We start from the raw sequence: 21864 nt of genomic DNA, 5'->3' as shown, positions 1-21864 counted from the left end.
GGGAAAAATAGTAAAATAAAATGGCAAAAAGTCAGCCTCCTGTTTCCACCAATCAGCAATTTAATGCAGGGGAAATGTGCAGAACAGCTGCTAGCCACGGCGGAAGCCAACGTATTCCCTCACCCGGACCAAGGATCTGGTTTGTGCTGGGCACTGGTCCAGAAGCCCGAGACACAGCAGGAAACAAAGCGCAGTTCCCACCCTTGTACCCTGTCCCTGGGGAGTAGGTGTCGCTATCTCATCTTCCATGTGATAAGCACATGGAGAAAACAAAGCAGGCTGAAGGGACACAGGGTGCAGGTGGAGTGAGCGTTAGGTGGGGTGATCCAAAGGGCTTCCCAAGCTGGTGGCATTGGACAAGTGAGGGAAGAAACCCGGCAGATGTGTGGGGAAACATTTTTGGGGGAGCGGGAACAGACAGTTCAAAGGCCCTGGGGTGAGAATGTGCCTGATAAGATCTAGGAACTAGCTACCTCTACCAAAATGATTATATCATTGTGATTCTTCTTAATTCACTGAAGCTTTGAGCTGATACTTATAAAGACAAAGTAAATCCTTCTTGTAAGAGGTGGGGCCCAGTGGTTCACTGTGCAGGTGGCCCCCAGACTCTGTTTCAGTGAAGCTCACCCTGGGTAGGTCACCCTGAGCCAACACGGTCCTCCATTCTGAGCCTGTTTCCTCATCTGGAAAACTGGGCACCTCTTGGGGCTGGCGTGAATGTGAGTGAGGTGGGGAAATAGAAAGTGGGGGTGCTGCTCTAGGCAGGTTTGAGGTCCAGCTCAGCCCTGGGCTCCAGAGGATCTCAGGAAGATGCTTTCCTCCACTGATCCTCAGTTTTCCCACCTGTAAAATGGGTCTGGGGCGGGTGGGAGGCGGACATCTCCCAGAGAAAAGAAAACTCAGGGGTGAGGACCCTCAGAGCTGTAGGTGAGCTGTGGTCACCTGGTGGGTGACCTCGTGGCTCCAAGCCGGTCTTTCCTTGTTTATTTAAGGAGCTCACCCCACCTCACTAGCTCTGGCCCCTCCCCGCCCTGTGTTTCTTCTCTTTCCTTTGTGTCTGACCCTCTCTCTTACTCTCTCTGGCTCCCTCAGGTTCCCTCTGCCCCGTGTCTTTCTTTCTGTCTCTCTGTCTGTCTGTCTCTGCTTCTCCCCTCCTTGTCTCTCTGTTTCTGAGTCCGTCTGTCTTTTTCTCGGACTCCTTCTCTCTGCCTCTCCCTCCACCAGCACACACCTGGAAGGTTCCTGGTGACGTAAGGAGGGAGGGACAGGCAGCGGTCAGGGCCCTGACAGCTCAAGCAAAGCAGCAGGAACGTCCCCTCCTTCCTCCGCGTGACTCACCTGGCCTCACCCAGCTCGTGCCTGCCGGGGCTGTGAGTGAGGCCCTTGGGTTTCGGGGGCTTCCCCCGACGACGGGGAGGAGGAATTTGTGCAGAGACAGAGACAGTGAGAGAGCAGGAGAGACAAAGCCAGGGAGAGACCAAGAGACAGCAAGAAAGATAGGAGCAGACTAAAAGGGGGACAGACAAAGGGTCAGAGGCGCAGAGAGAGAGGGAGTGGGGAGAAGGAGATGTAGTGGGGAGGAGGGACCAGGCCTGAGTAAGAATGTGACACCCGGTGGCCCTCAGAGGGGCAGAGACATTGTGTCCCTGTGCCCCTGTGTGTGTGTGTGCGTGTGTGCGTGTGCCCGTGTCTGGGACTCGCTGACGCTCTTTCCCTGCCCTGTGGAATGTCGCCACCACCACCCGACGCCCGGCTGCTGGGGAGACAGGGCCCTTATCTGGTTTGGGGCGTGGGTGGCAGGGGCAGGGCTACCTGGCCACCTCCTGGACACAGAGGCCCTCTCTACCCAGGGCCTCCCTAGGGAGAGGAAGAGCTGGGAAACCCCTGAGGCCAATACCCTTCCCTGTCCATTTTCCAGGCAGAGATCCAGAGGGGAGCCTTTTGGGGGGCACTGGAGACTGAACCCAGGGGCGCTTAACCACCAAGCCACACCCAGAGCCCACCCACCCCTCCCTCCCTCCCTCCCTCCTTCCTCTCTTATTTATTTTGAGATGGGGTCTCCCTAAGCTGTTTAGGGTCTCCCTAAATTGCTGAGGCTAGTCCCTTGCGATCCTCCTGCCTCAGCCTCCCAACTCAATTTTGTTGAGTGCGTATGTGATGCAGGGCATGTTTCCAGGGACTTTATGTGTATTACCTGGTGATTCCTCACCATGTCCTATTTTACACATGAAGAAACTGAGGCTCAGAGAGGTGTGGTTGGCTGAATAATGCCCCCTAAAGATATCCAGGTCCCAAACTCTGAGACATGTTGATGTCACCTTACAGGGAAAAAAAGAAAAGGGGGGGAAATCTTTGCTAGAGTGATTAAATCAAAGGGATGTGTGTGTGTGTGTGTGTGTGTGTGTGTGTGTGTGTGTACCAGGGATGGAACTCAGGGGCATTTAACTCCAGAGCCACATCCCCAGCCCTTTGTATTTTTTTATTTTGAGGCAAGGTCTCACTAAGTTGCTTAGAGCCTCACTAAGTTGCTGAGGCTGGCTTTGAACTTGCGATCCTCCTGCCTCAGCCTCCTGATCCTCTGGGATTACAGCTGTGTGCCACCAGGCATGGCGGCTAAATTAAGGATTTTAGGATGGGGACATTATCCTGCTGATCCAGATGGATCCTCAATAGGATCACAAGGGTCCCTGTACAAGGACAAGGAACTGTGACCACAGACAGACGTGAAGAAGGTGGTGAGACGGAAGCCAAGGAAACCAGGGTGCGAGAGGGAAGCTGGCTGGGGCCGTGAGGACGGGTGGAGGGCCGAGAGCCGAGGGGAGCAGGAAGACAGAGCCACTGGAAAGCAAGAAAATCACTCCCCCTGGCATCTCCTGTTGTAGGAGCAGGACCCTGCTGACACCTTGCTGAGACTCTCTTTAAAGTTCCACAGTTTCTGCGACTCAGTTTATGCTAGTTGGTTAGGGCAGCCACAGGAAACGGAGACAAGAGGCACAGTCACCCTGAATTAGCTTGCCAGCTGGGCACGGTGGCACATGCCTATAGGGACTCAGGAGGGTGAGGCAGGAGGATCTCAAGTATGAGGCCAGCCTGGGCACCTTGGCAAGACCCTGTCTCAAAATAAAAAGCAAAAAGGGGCTGGGGATGTCGCCCGTGGAGAGCGCCCCGGGGTCCCCTCCCAGCACTGCAGCTGCTTAGCCTGGGCGTGTGGGGGTGAGGATTCGAACCCGGGCAGCTGGCTCTACCGCCCAGGCTCATAACCACCGTGCCGAAGGCTGCTGGCCTGGAGGTTGGGACAGGACCGGGAGCTAGAAGTTTCCTCCCACTCTTTCTCCGTCCCCAGCCTCCTTCAACCCATCCTCAATAGACCTCTTTGGCCTGCCTTTCTCTGGCTTCATGGGGGGAGGGATGATATAGGGAGAAGAAGGGACTCGGGGAAGAACACAGTTTGTGGAGGGTGCAGAGAACAGGTTCCTTGCCCCTAGCACTCTGCACCACCCAGCTGCATGAGCAGACTTTGTGTCAGCAACTCATGGACCGGTGCCTCCAGTACATAGGGAACTTCTACCAGGGCATGGATGTGTTTCTCCCCAAAGGATAAGCTGACATCCTGACCTCCATGACTCAGGAAGGGACCTTATTTGGAAACAAGCTTGCTGCAGATATGATTCATTAGGCTGAGGTCATACTGGAGCAGGGTGGGCTCCCCATCCAACATGGCTGGTGTCCTGGTAAGAAGGTGGCCCTGTGAAGACAGAAGCACAGGAAGGTGGCCCTGTGACAACGCAGGCCGCGACGGGACTGATGCGATTATAAGCCAAGGGATACTGGAGATTGACAGCCAATCACCAGGGACTGGGAAGAGGCGGAGAAGGATTCTCCTCCCTGATCTTGGATTTCTTGACTCCGGAGACTTCAGACGGGTAGACAATCGGGTTCTTGTGTTTTAGGCCTCCTGAGTTGCTGGAACTTGTTACAACAGTCACAGGAAACTAATGAGACTTCTATGAACCAATAAAACCGCCAGCGAAGGACAGGAAAGGAAGCACAGTGTAAAATAGCCATTTACACCATTTAACTTCTGCCGTGAAAACCAGCCCAAAGGGCTGGGGTTGTGGCTCCGTGGTAAAGTACTGGCCTCGCGTGTGTGACGCCCTGGGTTCGATCCTCGGCACCACTTAACAATAAATAAATAAAGGTATTGTGTCCAACTACGACTAAAAATATTTTTTTTTAAAAGAGCCCCCCCAAATAGGACTTAAAACCAATAGGTATGGCCTGGGGTGTAGCTCAGTGCGGGTTGTTAGGGGAGCTTGGCCCTGGGTCTGATCCCCAGCACCACAAACCACAAGTATTAAACTTCATGGTTCTGCGAGTGGTGTGGGCTGGTCTAGGCTGCATTGGCCAGGCCTGGTTAGATTTAGATGGTATTATGATCTGAATATTGGTGTCTCCCCCAAAACTCAGATACTGGAATTCTAACTCCCAAGGGGATGGTATCAGAAGGCGAGCCTTGGGGAGGGGGTTAGATCACGAGGGCAGATTCCTTATAAATGGGTTAATGCCCTCATACAACTGCCTTGACCTTCCCCCACGTGAGGAAGCAGAAAGAACCAGAAAGCAAGGCCCCCGCCAGACAACGAATCTGATGCCACCTAAATCTTGGACTTCTCAGCTTCCGGAAAGGAGAGAAATAAATTTCTATTCTTTGTAAGTCACCTGGTTTGTGGGATTTTTGTTATAGCAGCTCAAACTGAGACAGACGGCCTCATTCACATTACAGTGATGGCCGCAGTCCAGGGTTTCTCCATGGAAGCCGCACGGTCTCCCGTCCTGCAGGAGGCCATCCAGGCCCCACTCGCCCACAGTTGCAAGGGCACCTGCAGCAAGAGGGTGAGACAGAAGCTGCAAGTCCTCCAGGCCTCGGCTCGGAACTCAGGTGACATCGCTTGTGCTACATTCTCTGGGCCAAAGGAAGTTATGAGACCCACTCAGATTCAAGAGAAGAAGAGAAATAGACTCCATCTCTCGTTGGCAGGAGCTGCACATTGACGCCTTCAGGAGTCACACACACACACAAAAAAAATCAAGGAGTTTGAGAATATGCGGAGTTGGGAGAGACTGTGAAAAACCAGATATTTGTCCAGGGTGTGGGTGTAAGTGTACATTGGTACAACCCTACGGAAGGTTATTTTGCAATTGCTCTCAAAATTATAAACATCGAAAAGCCCTCCGGATGGAGCAAGACCACTTACCACTTTTGGGAATCTGGCACGTTTGCAAAATGAGACGGACAAAAAGCTCTTTGCAGCATAGTTTGGGATATCAAACGGTGGGAGGATGCCTGCCTAACCCTGCAACGTGTGGGCACCCAGCAGAAAAAAGAGAGAGGACGTGCCTTATGTAACTCAGGTTACGTGACTGTCAAGTGTGAAAATCTCGGGTCAGAACAGTAGGTCGAGAACATTGCAGCGTAGAAATGCAGGAAATGTGCCCATACTTGCTTAAAATGTGTATGCATTAAGTAACTTGATGCCTGACGTCCCCTTACCTCCAGTTCCAAACGAAGGACAGGGAAATGTCCCTGCATGCCTGCCCTTCACTCTTTACCCCACAAGCCTTTGTTTGTACAATGACTCCTTATTCCCAGCCTGATAACCTCTGGGGAGACTGGCTTCTAATCACGAAGCTCTGGGAGCTGCCTTGACTCCCTCTCCCTTCTGCCCACCTTTCCTGAACCAAGGGGTCTGGATGGTCCAGGAGGGAAGTGAATGAACCCAGTCCCCAGACTTCTTCCTGCTTCTGTGGCCATTCAAGAGAAGCCAGCGCCTGTCAGGATTCTGTCTTTCCTCCTCCGGGTTGGCACCTTTCCAAAGCAAGCTCTTCAAATGTACACACGGATGGAGGGACCCTGCCCCGAGTCTGGAAGCCCCAGAGGCTGCGGGTGACCTTGGACTTGTCCTTTCTCTTGCTTGGGATCTCTCCTCTGAGCCAAGGGGCACGGCGACCTCAGCCTGCCTCTTTCACCGGTCAAATTTATGTTGCTCAATTATCAATGATGACAGTGACAGCCACAGCTAGTGCCTGCTGTCCTAAGTGCTCTGTACGCATCAACTCGTTGACTCCTGGCAGTCACCCCTTGATGCAGGTCCTTGGAGTCACCCCATTTTACAAACGAGGGAACTCCAGGCTCCAAATGCCTTGCCCAAGGCCACGCAGCTCAGAGGCAGCAGTGGCAGAACTGGAATGTCAACCCGGCTGTCTGGTTCCAAAGTGTCCTTCCCCCTCTAGAAGACCTTGAAGCCGGGACTTGGCTGCTGTGAGTTCACACAGCGCTGAGCCACTGGGAAGCCCTGCCCCACAGCCTGGGGCTAAACCCATTCAGCAGATGAACTCACTGAGGCCCAGAAGAGGGGAAGGGACAATCCTAGGGTCACACCTCAGAGAACTCCATCCTCACAGCAGGACTTTCGGCAGGGGTCCAAAGCTCCAGGAAGGGGTGACTTCTACAGAGATGCCCCGAGTGCCACCACAGTGCCCTCTGTTCATTCCCATCGAACAGACGGACAAATCAAGATGGTCCGGCCGTGGGTGTGGGCAGGAGGGTGAGAAGGACATCACCCAGCTAGGGTAGGCCAATCTTGCTCTTGTTGAAGCCCAGTGGATAATTTAGAGAGACTGAGGTTCAGATCCTGAGGGTTTGTTTTGTTTTATTTGGTACCAGGGATTGAACTCAGGAGCACTTGACCACTGAGCCACCTCCCCAGCCCTATTTTTTGGGTATTTTATTTAGAGACAGGGTCTCACTGAGTGGCTTAGCACCTTGCCATTGCCGAGGCTGGCTTTGAACTCGAGATCTTCCTGCCTCAGCCTCCAGAGTCGCTGGGATGACAGGCGTGTGCCACCGCGCTCAGTTCAAACCCTGAGTTTTGTGGACAAAGCTCTTGATGGCTCCGTGCCTTTGTTTCTCCGTCTACCAAGCGGGAGACTCAGTTTAGATAGGTCCAGATTTGGGGAAAACCTGCCGCCTGGAGACCTCGAGAACCCCCATGGCTTCTGGTTCCTCCCAGAACCCCCCCCCCGTTCCACAACTGCAAGGCTGTGGGTCCATGGAGGCTGCCCACGCGCCACCCTAGCTATGGGGCAGAATTGCCACTGACAATAACCTGACCTATGCTGACTTGACAGCCAGAGATTTTGCGTCTCTCTCTCCTGGGGTTAATAATAGAGGCTTGTCCAGGTTGAGTGTCTCTTAACTGAATTGCCCGGGACTGGAAGCGTTTCAGACTTCAGATTTTCTGAGATTTTGGAATATTTGCATTTCACATAATGAGATGTCTTGGGGACGGGAAGCAACTCCAAACGTGAAATTCATTCGTTGCCGATGTCCTTTATACACCCAACCGGAAGATAATCATATACAACGTTTTAATAATTTCATGCACGAAACAAAGTCTTGTGATGGGGGCATTTTCTACTTATAGCCTCATGTCTGTGCTTGGAAAATTTCAGATTTTGGAGCATTTCACATTTGGGGCTTGTGGATTAAGGGATGATCACCTGGCGGTGCTATTGCAAGGACTTAATGAGCTAACATCTGTCCGGAGTCACTAGGCAACCTGTTATTGTTATTTTTTTTAGTTGTAGGTGGACATATTACCTTTATTTTATTTATTTTATTTGTCTGTGGTGCCGAGGATGGAACCCAGTGCCTCACACATGCCAGGCAAGTGCTCCACCACTGAGCCCCAGCCCCAGCCCCAGGCAACCTATTATTAATAATAATTATTAAGATAACGGCACGTGCATATGTCCTTTTGCCTCATGAAATAGCTTGAGGCTCCTGGCATGTGCCTCTCAGGACTCAGTTTCCCCACCTGGGTGCACCCTATGCCCCTCCCTCCTACTAGGTGTCCTAGCAGCGGGGAGGCTGGGTGCGGCCCCTATCTCCCTGGCTATTTGCTTTCCCTCTTCTGGGGCTGCCACCCTGGACAAGGCCCTTGAATAAAAGGCCGGGACACCCGTGTCCTGCTTCCTCCTTTCTGGTCTCAACCATGCTCCGGCTCCTCCCTGCCCTGGTGCTCCTGGGGGCGCTGGCTGCCCCAGAAGGTAAGTATGGTGTGGCCCCTCAGAGTGGGAGACCGGCCCAAGGTCATACAGTTGGTGGGATCTGGCTTTAGAGTCCGAGCCGCAGACCCTTCCACCTGGCCTGGTGGTCAGCCGAGGCAGCTGGTTGAGAAAGAGCGTGGTTCTGGAGGGAGGCTGTGTGATTCTCAGCCTGCCACCTGACTTCTCTGTGCGTTAGTCTCCCCACGAATGAAGGGAGCTCTTCATGACTCTCTGGAGCAATTATCATTAGTCTTCGACTTTGCCTGCCTTCTCCCCTTTGGCTCTAATTCTGCCACCTTTGGCCTGGGGTGGGAATTGAGTGGCCTGGATGCCAACCAGGATCCCACTGTGTGATCTTGAACGAGACCCCAAGTCCCTGTGGCCTCGGTTCCCTCATCTAGACGGGGAAGGCGTGAGGCAGGGTCAGCCGTGGGCAGAGGGGGCTTTCTTGAGCCTTGAGGTTGCTTTGAAGAATCTCAGAGGCTCTCGGCAGATCTGGAAGCCTGGGCAGGAGACGGAATCTCCCCTCGGCCCGGCCTCCAGGGGCAGATTCCAACTTTGCCTGCTCAGTTCTGGGTTTGTGAGCAGGATGGGTGGCAGAACGTCCAGTGGGCATGACCGGAGGGTGAGACAGGAACGGGCAGCCACTGTGGGCTGGAGTCCTCTGGGTCCCACCCCCACACCTTGGCCATACTGTGTCTCCCTCTGGAATGGTATTCCCGGTGCTCCAGGAGAATGGCCTCCCTCCCTCCCTCCCTCCCTCCTTCCTTCCTTTCTTTCTTTCTTGTACTGGAATTGAACACAGGGGCATTTATCACTGAGGCCCATCCCCAGTCCTTTTTATTTTTCGTTTTTGAGACAGGGTCTCACTAAGTGGCTTAGGGCCTCGATAAATGCTGAGGCTGGCCTCCAACTTGTGATCCTTCTGCCTCAGCCTCCTTAGTAGCGGGGATTACAGAGTGTACCACTGTTCCTGGAGGAAAATGTTTCTTTATCTTTTCTCAACAGCCCTTCAGCCATGGCAACCCCCAATCGGATTCCTGAATCCTGGTGTGTGTGTGTGTGTGTGTGTGTGTGTGTGTGTGTGTGTGTGTGTGTGTTTCTTTCTCCTCTCTCCTAAACCACGGGGTTTGATGGCTCCTCTCTCCCCACAGGGGCTCCCAAGACGTGTCCAGCCTGCTCTTTGCTGCGAAATTGCACGGACATCACTTGTCCTTCTGCCCAGGACTCCTGCTTGTTTAGCCAGATACATCTGGGTGGGGGACCGGCCGGGGTGGGCGGAGAGGGTGGACAAAGGAAATGGGCAGGGGTGGGAGGGGACACCTGGGGCTTGTGCACTGGGTCTCACTGCTCAGCGGGGCGCTGCTGGAGCGGGTGTCGGGGTGGGGTGGACTAAAGCCATGGGGAGGCCCGACATTGGCCTCCGGGGAGGGCTTCAGGGGAACGGAGGCCCCAGGAGGCTCGGGAAGGGAGGCCTTTATTCTCCCCTCCTTGGCCTCTATCCTTAGAAAATGGCACCGTCCTTGAGAGCGGGTCCTGTGTGGCCCTCGGAAGTTGCCAAGAAGGTGTCTATGCCCTGACCTACGGTCCCCACTCGGGCCTCTGGATCAGCACCTCGTGCTGTGGAAACTGCAGCTCTTTCCAAAAAGGTTTGTTGGCGGCGGGACCTGGGGGCCGCACACCAGCCAGGGTGACATGGGGACTTGGCCAGGAGTTTCCTGCCCCGGAGCTTCCTGTCTGGTGGATGGGGGTGAGAAGGAGCACCTCAACTTTCCCATCTAGAAAATGGGTACAAAATAAATTTGGTAGGGAGGGATCCCCTTGTTTGGCCCACGGTGGGCACTCTGTATGTTGTAGTTACGCTTCTTGAATTATTGGGGGATGGGGAGAAGCCCAGAACTCTCTTCTCTCCTGAGCCTCTTCTCAGGAATCTCCCTGAAGACTGGTGCAGCAGAATGAGAAGGTTATGGGGTGACATCCGGGTCCAGGGTAAGACCACCTGCCTCGGGCACCAGACTTAAGGAAGAGCTCACCCTGCACTTGCCCACCCTGAGACTGAGCGTCCACTCAGATTTTGTGTCCCTGACGTCACAGTCGTCCCAGCGCTGCGTGATAATCAAGATGATTTTTTGTTGCTTGGTTATTTCTTTAAAGAAAGAATTTGTGTTTGGAAGAAGAACAATGGGAAGAGACAGCACTCAGGGCCACCCGGCGTCCTTCCAAACATAGCGTCCCGCTTTCTATGTCGGGCACCTTAACAGGAAAACCATGAGGCCCAAGCTGAGAAGTGGGCCTACTGATCAGGGTAGATCAGTTAGGATTATAGCCACATTTAAAAATCCTGTGTGTGATGTTAGATTGAAAGGACCACCCTGGTTTTTTTTTTTGTTGTTTTTTGTTTTTTTTGGTGGTACCAGGGATTGAACCCCAGGGGATTAACTACTGAGCCACACCCCACCCCTTTTTATATTTTATTTAGAGACAGGGTCTTGCTGAGTTGCTCAGAGCCTCGCTAAGCTGCTGAGGCTGGCTTTGAACTCCTGATCCTCCTGTCTCAGCCTCCTGAGCTGGTAGAATTACAGGTGGTCGCCACCATGCCTGGCCTGCTAATTGTCTTTTGATAAAGGGTCTATGGCCACATTGTCCAATAGAAATGTAACACGAGCCATCTCTCTAATTAAAACTTCTCTAGTAGCTGCCTTAAATTTTTTTTGGGGGGGTGGCACATGCCTGTAATCCCAGTGATTCTAGGGAAGCAGGAGCATTGCAAGTTGAAGGCTAGCCTCAGCAATTTAGCAAAACCCTGAGTCAAAATAAAAAATAAAAATAAAAAGGACTAGTGACTAACTCAGTGGTAAAGTGTCCCTGGATTGAACCCCCAGAACCCACGCCCGGAATAAATAAACCAACAAATAAAAATAGAAACAGCTCTATAATAATGTTTTCTTAAGTCAACTTATTCAGGATGGGCCTCTATTAAGATGATTTAAAAATTTTTTTTGTAGTTGTAGATGGACAGAATGCCTTTATTATATTTGTCTATTTCTATGTGGTGCTGAGGATCGAACCCAGTGCCTCACACATGCTAGGCAAGTGCTCTACCACGGAGCTACAGCCCAGCCCTTTTTTTTTTTTTTTTTTTTGAGAAAAAGCAAAAAGAAGTTTTATTGATTAGCTAGCAAATGAGAAGGCAGCAGACTCATGTGTCAGGGGAGCAGAAGGCTTTTAAACGGGATACAAAGGCTAATTTCCAGATGTGCATATCAGCAGTCATAATTCATAACCAAATGGTAGCCTGGAGAGAGAGCTATTTCTTAGACTGCTGGTACCAGCTCCCGAGTCTGGATTTCTTCATTCCTGTGGTCAGTGAGCCAAAGGAAGGGCAGGTAACTTGGCCTAGGATTGGGAGAATGTTAGTGGTTTCAGAGGTCCCCATCCATAGAAGGCTGGCTCCATTCCCTGGATGAGGAAGACATCATGGCGGAGAGTTTGGCAGAGGGAAGCAGCTCACATGATGATCAGGAAGCAGAGAGAGCTTAAGATGATTCTTGGCTGGGTTTTTACTTTACTCATACCTAAATGACTTCCTTTTAAATGTTTCCGATCTCTAAGGAAGCATTCAAAATTAATCAGATGATGGCGGTGAACCTGGAAGGCAGGGCTGTACTCTTTTGCAGAATACCACAACATCTCGAGCCCGAAACAACAGGATCACTTTTGTAATCAATTCTGAAATTCAAGATCCCTAAGAAAGGAAGGGCTCTCATCTGTTGTCATTGCTGTGTCTCCAGGGCCTAGAAGAGGGCTTGGTACACAGTTGGTGCTCAAGAAGCGTTTGTGGAATGAATAAAAGAAACTTTAGGATCCAACTGGAAGGTTTTTTTTTTTTTAGAACAAATGAGCAGAATTGGGCTGCTGTTAGTGGCTCCTTAGAATAACTCTTTGGGGGTTGGAAGGAGGCATCTGAGACCAGACTGGTCCCATTTTGACAGAAAGTGATCTGGATCGTTCCTCTAGGGCAGTGAGGGTGGGGCATGCAGACAGAGAGAGGGGGGAGATAGAATCGAGGGCTGGTGGGGGGAGGAGGGCTGGGAGGAGGGTTCCTTCATCTTCGTCCCACTCTGAATATACCTACTTCCACCAGAGGCAGGGCCCAAGGCCCAGCCCAACGCAGTGAAGTGTCCTTACTGTTCCGGGGATCATTCCACCTCATGTGACTCCATTTCGATCATGAACTGCACCGGGAACCAGACTGTGTGCATCACTCTCAACGGGACTTGGAGCAGAGGTAAGGGCTCCCTCTGGGAGGTCATTTGCCTGGAAGACTCCCCTCCTCCCTGCACAAATAAGTGTGGAGGATCATTTACATGCATGTTTGAATTATCTCTTGTTATTCAAGAAAACACCTGCAAACTCTGAGGCTTCACATGACCCTCTTTTATGCTTTCTATGGACTGGGAATTCAGGAAGAGCTCAGCCAGACAGTTCTGGGTGTCTCATGTGTTTAGACTCAGAAGGTGGCTAGAGCTGGAATCAAGAGCAGGGCCAACCTGGGCACAGTGGTGTGTACCTGTAATCCCAGCAGCAGAGGAGGCTGAAACAGGAGGATCGCAAGTTCAAAGCCAGTCTCAGCAAAAGCAAGGTCTCACTGAGTTGCATTAAGCAACTCAGTGAGACCCTGTCTCTGAATAAAATACAAAAAAGGGCTGGGGATGTGGCTCAGTGGCTGAGTGTGCCTAAATTCAATCCCTGGTACCTCCACAACTCCTGAGAAACGAGCAGGGCCAAGAACAGCAGGGCGCTGGCTGAACATCTCTCACACACGGAGTCCCTGGGCCTTTCCATGTGGTCTGTCCACATTGGTTAGCTTGAGCTTCCCTCACATCATGGCTGTCTCAGGGTCCTTGATGTGGTAGTTGAAGACTTCCCTCAGCGAAGGAGGTGGCAGCCTCCAGAACTTTTATGACCTAGCCTTGGAAGTCACATAAAGTTACTTCTACCATAGTTTATTGATTGAAATGGTCACGAAATTTCATCTAGTTTCGTGGTGGGAGGTGTAGATAAGCACAGATGCCACTGGTTAATGTGTCAGAGAATTTGAAGATGCATCTTATTTTATTTTTGAAGTACTGAGGATTGAGCTCAGGGGCACTCTGCCACCAAACTACACCCCCAGTCCTTTTTTATTTTTACTTCAAGACAGGATCTCACTAAGTTGCCAAGGCTGGCCTCAAGCTTGTGATCATCCTGCTTTAGCCTCCGAAGTTGCTGGGATTTTACAGGCATCCACCATTGCACCAGCTGAAGATGCATTTTAAAATTACTAATGTCGGTTTGCAAAACGTTGAGGCAGAGGCTTTTTCAGCAAAAGCCTTAGGATAGAACCATCCTGCTCAGAGCATAGAGTAACTCTGAAGCCAATAAAGGGACAGAGAGAAGTGACCTAGACTTCTGCCGCTGGCGGTGAGGTAGACCAGATATCCAAAGTGTCTCCCTGCTCTAAACAGTGGCATGCTGGGAAGGAGTTGGGGAGAGGGATCCACTCTGGCAGGGAGGAATATTTTATCACTGACGTTGTTTAAAATTGTTGGTGCATGGTGATAATAAAAAGCAGATTTACTTTTAGTTGATTTTTTTTTTAATGCTCTACAGACATACACTCCCTTATAGCCTGCTCCCAATGACAGGCTGCTCCCAGTAGCCACCCTTGCCTCTTAGTATGTCACCATTTACAGATAAGCTAGATCTTGTACACAAAAAAATATGCATTTTTCATGCCGTTTGGAGCTTTCAGGAAGCTAAGGAAATTTCCAAGGGTCCCTAAACAAAACAAAAATGTGAGCAGAAGTCAGAATGAGAGTAGTGAGAGAATGTGAAAATCACAGTGGCCCTGAGAACAGATGCTGATAATGGCCCGCTGTGGGTAAATAGGTCTCAGCACAGCAGATCGGTCAGGGAGCCGACCCTTGTGTTCCCACATAAGATAGGACCTTCGAAAGAGGCCGAAAAGACCCCAGGTTGGTAACATCACCAGGTCTGTATAGAAACAAAAGCAAAGCCTCCCAGAGGAAAACCTCCAGGGATTCCCATAGATCCACATCAACCAAACGTGAGCTCACCCTCAGAGCTCCTGAAACACAAGGAAGTAAGTCACCATGAGGAACAGCAGAAACAACAAATCACAGATGTGGACCCGCGAGGAGCTCAGCTATCATAGTTATCAGCTGCAGAACGTCATACACCTCTATGTGAGAGACCTGAAGGCATGAGTTTGAATCACAAAAAAGAGCAGCAAGAAGAGGCTGTAAAGAAAAAATAAATGGCAAAGTGGGGCTAGGGCTGTAGCTTAGTGGCAGAGCGCTTGCCTAGCACAGGGTTTGATCCCTAGCACCACATAAAAACAAATAAAATAAAATAAAATAAAATAATTTTTAAAAACGGCAACGTAGATTTGAATATGAATCATACAGAACTCCTGAGAGGCTGCCAAGAGATGGGAACTTGCTGACAGAAAGAGACAGACATGAGGTGGAGTCTTTGACTCTTTTGAGTCTCGCCCCTCAACTTCCTCTTATTTCTGCAGGAGGTCCCCAGATCCTGAAAGGCTGTGCTACACCAGAGATCTGCCACCTGAAAGCGAATGACACTCTGGGCCCGGAGGCGGCTGGATTTCGTCTCACCACGAAGCCTGATTGCAGTTCCCTGGCTCCGCCCACACAACCAGGTGCTTTGAGCCCTGCCTTCCAGGAACCCCACCCTGTCAGTCCTCCCCAAGCCCCAATTCTCTTCCCAACCCTAAATGTTCATTCCCTCAGGGTACACTGTCCCCGACTCTAATGCTCCCAAGGAATACAGTTATCCATAGGCACACACAAACAGCACCCCACACACCCAGAAGCAGAAAACCATGGGTACATGCACAGACACGCACAGTTCTACCTCAGCACCCACCACACGTGGACAGAGGTGCATGAACTTCAACGTGAACATCCTGTGATGTGTAGAGATCTGAACTCCGTTTAAGGAACAAAGATGATGTTCTTTTTATTTCTTCACTTCCTCGTTTGTGAAAGAAGACAGATTTGTCAATCGTCTTCTTTTGGATTACCAAAGAACATTCACAATCATTTTTTGTCTTCCGGAAAAAGAGAGATGCTAATTGGAATCATATTTACTGGGGTAACAGTATATGAAGCGATTCGTTTGAACAGCATCCTGGACTTTTTAGAGGTCCATCATGAAAGGCAAATTTCCCTGGACAGAGCAGCGTTCTCTCAGTTCTAGGGACGTAGAAGATGCCTTTGTTGGCAACTGCGCAGCCAGGATCGTTCTGCGAGGCAGAGAAAGATCTGCCCCCTTACCCTGTGAGCAGAGCAGGAGCATCCTCACCTCAGCTTCCTCAAATTCCCAGCTACCTACAGTTTCACTTTCCCAAACTAAGCAGTGGGTCAAATGAATTATCACAATGAAGGGGGAGAAAAGGCAGACTTGGGAGCTTGAAATTTACAACACACAAAGAAAAAGGGTCAAAAATGATTGCCAGCTACAGGAACTTGGGTCTTGGAAGTTTTGCCTACATGATCTCTAGGTATAGAGACAAAACACACCCATGCATGGAGATGGGGATCCTCAGATCCATGTTCAGGGACCGGGAAAGACAGGTACAGACATACACAAGCATGCAGAAGTACCCACTGTCCGCAGGCACACCAACGCACATTACTGACATCTGTGAACACTCACAGCTGTACCCTGACACATCCGAGTACCCCAAACCTCACTGGAAACAGACACAGCCGGCCCCAGCAGCACTCATAGACCCACAAAACCAGCCTTAAACACACACATAGACACATAGATCCACTCATACCCATATGCACATAGTCACTTACTTGTGCGAGGTGGGGCACAGGGGCACACACAACACCATCGCCCCAGCCCCCAACCAGTTCCAGAAACACACAGACAACTCAACACAGGCGTGTACAGCCAGATGTGCACCCAGGAAACAGCCCCCATGAGCAGCATCACAGCAAATGTGCACACACAAAAGCACTTTTGCACTCTAAGGGCACATACAGATGTGCCCAGAAATTTTTGCAAGTACACATGCACAAGCTCGCTCTCGCACGCACGCATGCACGCACGCACACACACAAAGATTTTCTTTCTCTCCTCAGGTCCCCATGCAAAAGCGACCCATACCAAGGCAAAGGCCACCATCTGTTTCACCTGCTCAGACCTCTACCATTGCAACCCTGTCTCCTGCCCGGAGGACAGGAACTACTGCCTTCAGACGGCAGGAATCACAGGTGAGTGCCCGCGGGAGCAGAGACAGGCCCTGAGACACAGTAAGACTTCTTGCCTTTCCGTGTCTGCGGCCTCCACTTTTTATGGCCACTCAGGGAAGAGGCTCGGGGCAGCAGAAGGTGTGATCTAATGACATTTGGTTGAGCTCTTGCTAAGTAGCCATCCCCTTGAGAGGCTGAGGCAGGAGGATCACAAGTTTAAGGCCAGTCCTAAGCAACTTAGTGAGACCCTGTCTCAAAAAAAAAAAAAAAAAAAAAGTTCTGAGGATGTAGCTCAGTGGTCAAGTGCCTCTGAGTTCAATCTCCAATGCAAAAAAAAAAAAAAAATGGCTCAACCGGTCACAAGAGGACAAATATTATTCAAATTTATTATATATGACAGCAGAATGCATTTCGATTCACAGCACACATATAGAGCACAATTTTTCATGTCTCTGGCTGTACACAAAGTACTTCACCCTTTTCGTGTCTTACCTGTACTTGGGGTAATGATGTCCATCTCATCCCACCATCTTTAGGGTTTCAGTTTAAAAAAAAAAAGTCTAGAGATCTGTTACACAATAATGTGAGTATAGTTAACCATTGAGCTCTACACTTAACATGGTTAAGAAGGCAGATTTCATTTGATTTTTAACCACCATTTTGCAGTTTAAAACAATGGCTTAGCTGGGTGTGGTGGTGCACGCCTGTGATCCCAGCTGCTCGCGAGGCTGAGGGGGGAGGATCATGAGTTCCAAACCAGCCTCAATAACTTAGGGAGACCCTGTCTCTAAATAAAATATTTAAAAAGGGCTGGGGATATGGCTCGGTGGTTAAGCACCCCTGGGTTCAATCCCCAGTACCAAAAAAAAAAAAAAAAAAAAAAAAAAAAACCCACCAACTTATATAAAATAATTATTTGTTATTTCTTATGATTCGCCATCTTGGGCTCCAAAGGGCAGCTCTTCCACTCCAGGGGGTGAAAGCCGAGGTCACTTATATGGTGACTTCAGCTGGGAACTTGACGGGCACTGGAGGCCCCTCATCCCCCAGGGCCTCTGTCTGTGGGGGCTCTTGGCAGCTGTACCTCAGCCTCAGCTTCCCGAGAAGAAAACAGTGGAAACCTCCAGGCCTCTCGGGAGACAGGCCCAGGCCTGGCACAGCACCACGGTGCCACACTCTGTTGACCAGAGCAAGTCGCAGATTGAACGGGTGAGGAAGCAGATCCTCCTCTTCGCTGAGGGAGTCACAGTGACATTGCTGAGGGCTGGGAGATTGGGTGGTGGCCATCTTGGCATCTGGGCAGCAAGCCCCAAGATCCCTGTCTCTCTGCTCCAATAAAGGGGGAAAACGGGTCTTTCCTGTAAATGGGAAGAGGAATTGAACTTGCAGCCAGCTCTCTGCTGTCTTCCAGCAGCATGAAGAGTGCACAGGCCCAGAGAACTGAGTACCAATCTGAGTACCAAGCCCGTGAGGTGCTCACAGGCAGAGAGGGGAGACTCACAGAGGCCCCCTGTGGATGGGGACCCTTCGGGAGAAGGCAGAGTGTCAAGGAAGGTTTTCTGAGTGTGTCTTCGGGAGCAATGACCACACTGGATGTGTTATGGGGGCTCAGGCAGGGTGGATGACAATGGCGTGACATTTAAAGGGACTTGGGGGAGTTCCATTAGAGGGTGGCTTGTGGCTGCTTTTCTCACGAGTCTGCCCTCCGCCTCTCTCCAGCCTTTGGGGAAGGAAACTCAGTGGCCTGGAGAAATGGTTCCTGCGTGGCCTCCAAGGATTGTAAATGGGACAGATCTGTCTCTGCCTTGACCTACGGGGCTCGGCTCGGCTTCTGGGTCAACACCACCTGTTGCCGAGGCAACTGCCAGAAGCCCACTCCTCTCGGTACGCTGCCACCAGCAAGCAGTCAGATGGGTGGCCAAGGAAGTGGTGGGTGGCTTTGGAGGGGGACTTGGCCTCCATTGAGGGAGGTAGGTGGGCAAGAACATCAACCCCCATCCCCCAACGGGTTCCCTAAGTCACCGGACCCCAGCTCAGCGGGAAATCTCATGAAGGTCATTCCCCTGTGGTAGAGTGTATTGAGTGCACCAGGGCCCGGGAGGCTCTGAGAGTCCTCTTGGCTGACCGTCCACTTCCCCTCTACAGCAGCTCTGCCGGCCTCCCGCCCCGTGAGCAAGTTCCTGTGCCCTACATGTGCAGGGGGCCACCAGGGACCCTGCAATTCGTCCCTCTACATGCAGTGTCCCCATTGGATGACCGAGTGTGTCCAACTGAACCTGATATCTGAAGGAGGTAATGAGATGTGCGTGTGTGTGTGTGCGCGTGTGTGCATGTTCACACACAGGTGAGTTGAGCATGCTGGTTTTCGATGAAGACAGGCCAGCGTTTGGGTTTTCTCCCCATTTACTGTGTGGCCTGTGACAAGCAACTTCAACTTTACGAGCTTCAGTTTCTCTTCCAGTCAATGGAGATGGTAGCTGCACACTTTCCCCCTGAGGGTTCGTAAGGTCTGAGAGAGCTGTGGAGAGAAGCAATAGGGTAGATAGCACAAGAGCAGGACTCTGGGGCCCAGGCCACCTGGGTTCAAATCCTGGATCCACCACTTTGGAGCTGGGTGATGTCAGGCAGGTGGTTTAGCCTCTCTGTGCTTCCATTTTCCCGTTCAAAAAAGGAGGCAATAAAAGTCTCTAAGACATAATACTGTTGCAAAGAAAATCAGATAATCCGTTAAACTCCTACAGGAGCGCTATCCAAAAGCTATATAACGTGAGTCACATGTATAATTTAAAATTTTCTAGTAGCCTCATTAAACAATTAAAAAGTAGCAGGGGAAATTAACTTAATAACATCTGGTTCAACCCAACGTCTCCAGCTATTATCATTCCCACAAGCAATCAATGTAAGAGATTGTAAGCGAGATATCTTGCATTCGATTTTTCTAAGTCTTTGAAATTGGGTGTTTATTTTTCACTCACAACACGTGTCAATTCAGACGGTCTACATCTCAGGTGTTCAATAGCCACATGTGGCTAGTGATTATCATGTCGAACAGCGTCACTCTAGAATACAGGAAGTGCTGTCAATGGGGCTGCAACAAACCTCAGGGATTTTGCTGGGAAAAAGGAAGAAATGAACACGGGGGTGGGGGGGGAGCGTCTTGGAAGGGGTCATGGCAGGCGTGTGTGTGTGAGGCTTGTGGGCCTCACAGGCCTTCCCTCCGTCGCTGAGAAGTGTGTGTCTGTGTGTTTCTGGGGCGGGGTATCCATGGATGGGGTTGGCAGGTGCTTTTGTGTTATGTGTGGGGCGCCTGGGGATGGGAGCCATATGTGATTGAGTATGTGTGTGTGCATGGGTGCACATGTGGGGGTGAGTGTGCAAGAGAATGGGTTTGGAACGGTGACTCATAAATGACCCTGTGAACGTACGTACTAGTTCATCCCAAATGAGACAAATAGAAACCACACTGAAGCTTATGGTTCTTTTTAACTTTTGGGGGGGATTGAACCCAGGGTCACTTTACACTGAGCCACACCCCAGCCCTTTCTATTTTTCAGTTTGAGGCCGGGTCTCACTCAGTTGCTGAGACTGGCCTCAAACTAGTGATCCTCCTGCCTCAGCCTCCTGAGCCACTGGGATTACAGGCCTGCACCACCGCACCCAGCTCTTTTTAACATTTTTTTTTTTAAGTTATGGAGAAGTTGGTCAAACATAAATAAAAATGGGAATAGTTTAATAAATCCCCATTATACCTTTTACCCCACTCTGCTATTGCCGCCTGATGGCCTCATATTATTTTGAAGCAAATTCAGATATCGTATCACTTTCTCTGTACAAATTTCCATCTCTCTCTCTCTATATATATAAAAGATAAGGACTTAAAAATAACCTGTAGTTGCGAGGGTTTTTTAATTGGAACAATGAGACCCTTTTACTTGCACGTCCCCCATCAAGTCCTCCATAAACTGGTCATTTGCATATTTATACTTATACAGAAACCTACCACCTCACCTCATGATATCAAACACACCTCTGCAGAATCAGAGGGAAAAAATTGCAAATGTGTGGAACCAAGCAGCATTCGGGTCTCGGTGTTTGTGAGCACTGAACCTTAAGGGAAAGCATACCTACAAGGTAGAAAGGAGAGGTAAGAGGGGCAGCCCTGACCAGCCCCAGGTCAAGGGACCGAACGAGCCCGGTAGGTCTCACCAAGGACCGGGCCCCATCTGGTGCCAGCCGGGCGTGTGCAAGGTGGTGTGCAGATGTGACCCTCCGCCCGCGCCCATGTCCCCACCTCGTCTCTCCTAACACCTGTCTCCACAGGCGGCCGAAACCTGAGCCTGCGTGGCTGTGGCTCCCGAAACCTGTGCAGCGCCCGGGGGGTGACAGAGAGAGTGGCTCTCCAGGGCCTGCGGCTGGCCCGCCCGCCCTACTGCAGCTCGGGTCGCCGCGCCGTCCTGGAGTCCCAGTGCCTCTTGGGCGCCGCCGCTGGACTCCGCCTGGCCCTGCCCGTGCTGGTGGTGGCCCTGGGGACCTCCGTGCTGGCCTGAGGAGTCAAGCCTGGACCCGCCTTCTCCTCCTGCCTCCTCGTTCTGCATCTCACTGGACGAGGCCCTGTGTCCCACTCTTTGGGTCACTTCTGGGGCCTGGAAGCTTCTGCTGAGAAAGTCAGGGACCAGGGACAGGTTCCTGTCCTAGGCCAAGTGCTTCCCCTAGGGGGAAGCTTTGAGGGGTCCCAGGAACCCCTCAAAGGCCATCCAGCTGCCTCCGAGGCCAGGCCTCTGCTGGACTAGGGCCAGACCTCCCTGGCGACAGGGGTCTTCCTGGGGACAACCTCCCCTCCCCCTCCAGACTAGGTGGTTCTCCCCCTGACCACAAAGGCCACCTTCCCTGAGACCATGGGCCCCAAAGGCCAGGCCGCTTTCTTCAACTGAGGGATCCCGGACGCCAATGCACTCCCTCAGCTGGCTCCGCGTCCGTGTTCTCCAACACGAAGGAGCACATCCTTCTTCTGCCTCCCTCGGAAAGGTCTAGCAAAGTCCCGTGCAGCCAAGGTGGGGCTTGAGGACCCCAGGCTCCCACTTCCCAAGGCTTTTGGAGCAACCTGTTTCTTTCCCTCGGGGCCACGATGGGCAGGAGGCTTCGGTGACAGTCCCCTGCTGCCTGGGGACTCCCAGCTGTCACCAAATCTGAATGAATCGCATCCGCCAAGCCAAGCTGTTTGGGTGTCCTTTCTCTGAAGTAGGACCCTGATGATAGGGTGGGCTTCTCCCCTGGGGCCTGAGGAGGTGAAGGCCGTCTTCGCCAGGGGTCATCTGAGACCTGGGGCCAGGGGTCATCTGAGACCTGGGGTGGGGGCTGCGAGAGACGGCAGTGTCTGGGGACAGGGGGGCGTAGAATAAATGCTCGGTCTGGGGGCAGCATGATTTTAGAGCAAGCGATGAAGTCAAGGGACGGAGCAGAGGGG

At 51.4% G+C, this 21864-nt stretch overlaps 1 protein-coding gene across 1 annotated transcript in view; it reads left to right on the top strand.

Annotated features, from left to right (window-relative positions):
- The window catches only part of LOC106145300 (uncharacterized), a 36858-nt gene extending 15250 nt beyond the window's left edge, over positions 1-21608 (top strand). Inside the window, exons 2-9 of the mRNA XM_078031948.1 lie at positions 9264-9365; positions 9618-9758; positions 12254-12397; positions 14693-14833; positions 16290-16421; positions 18120-18284; positions 18546-18692; positions 20721-21608. Coding sequence (XP_077888074.1) covers positions 12340-12397; positions 14693-14833; positions 16290-16421; positions 18120-18284; positions 18546-18692; positions 20721-20947 — 870 coding nt within the window. The 5' untranslated portion in view covers positions 9264-9365; positions 9618-9758; positions 12254-12339 and the 3' untranslated portion in view covers positions 20948-21608. The remainder of the gene's footprint in view (positions 1-9263; positions 9366-9617; positions 9759-12253; positions 12398-14692; positions 14834-16289; positions 16422-18119; positions 18285-18545; positions 18693-20720) is intronic.
- The last annotated feature ends 256 nt before the right edge of the window (positions 21609-21864 follow it).

The sequence above is a fragment of the Ictidomys tridecemlineatus genome, chromosome 15 (assembly GCF_052094955.1).
Source record: "Ictidomys tridecemlineatus isolate mIctTri1 chromosome 15, mIctTri1.hap1, whole genome shotgun sequence".
Lineage (NCBI taxonomy): Eukaryota > Metazoa > Chordata > Mammalia > Rodentia > Sciuridae > Ictidomys > Ictidomys tridecemlineatus.
Note: the sequence above shows the minus strand (reverse complement) of the source record. Positions and strands in the feature narration are given on the sequence as shown.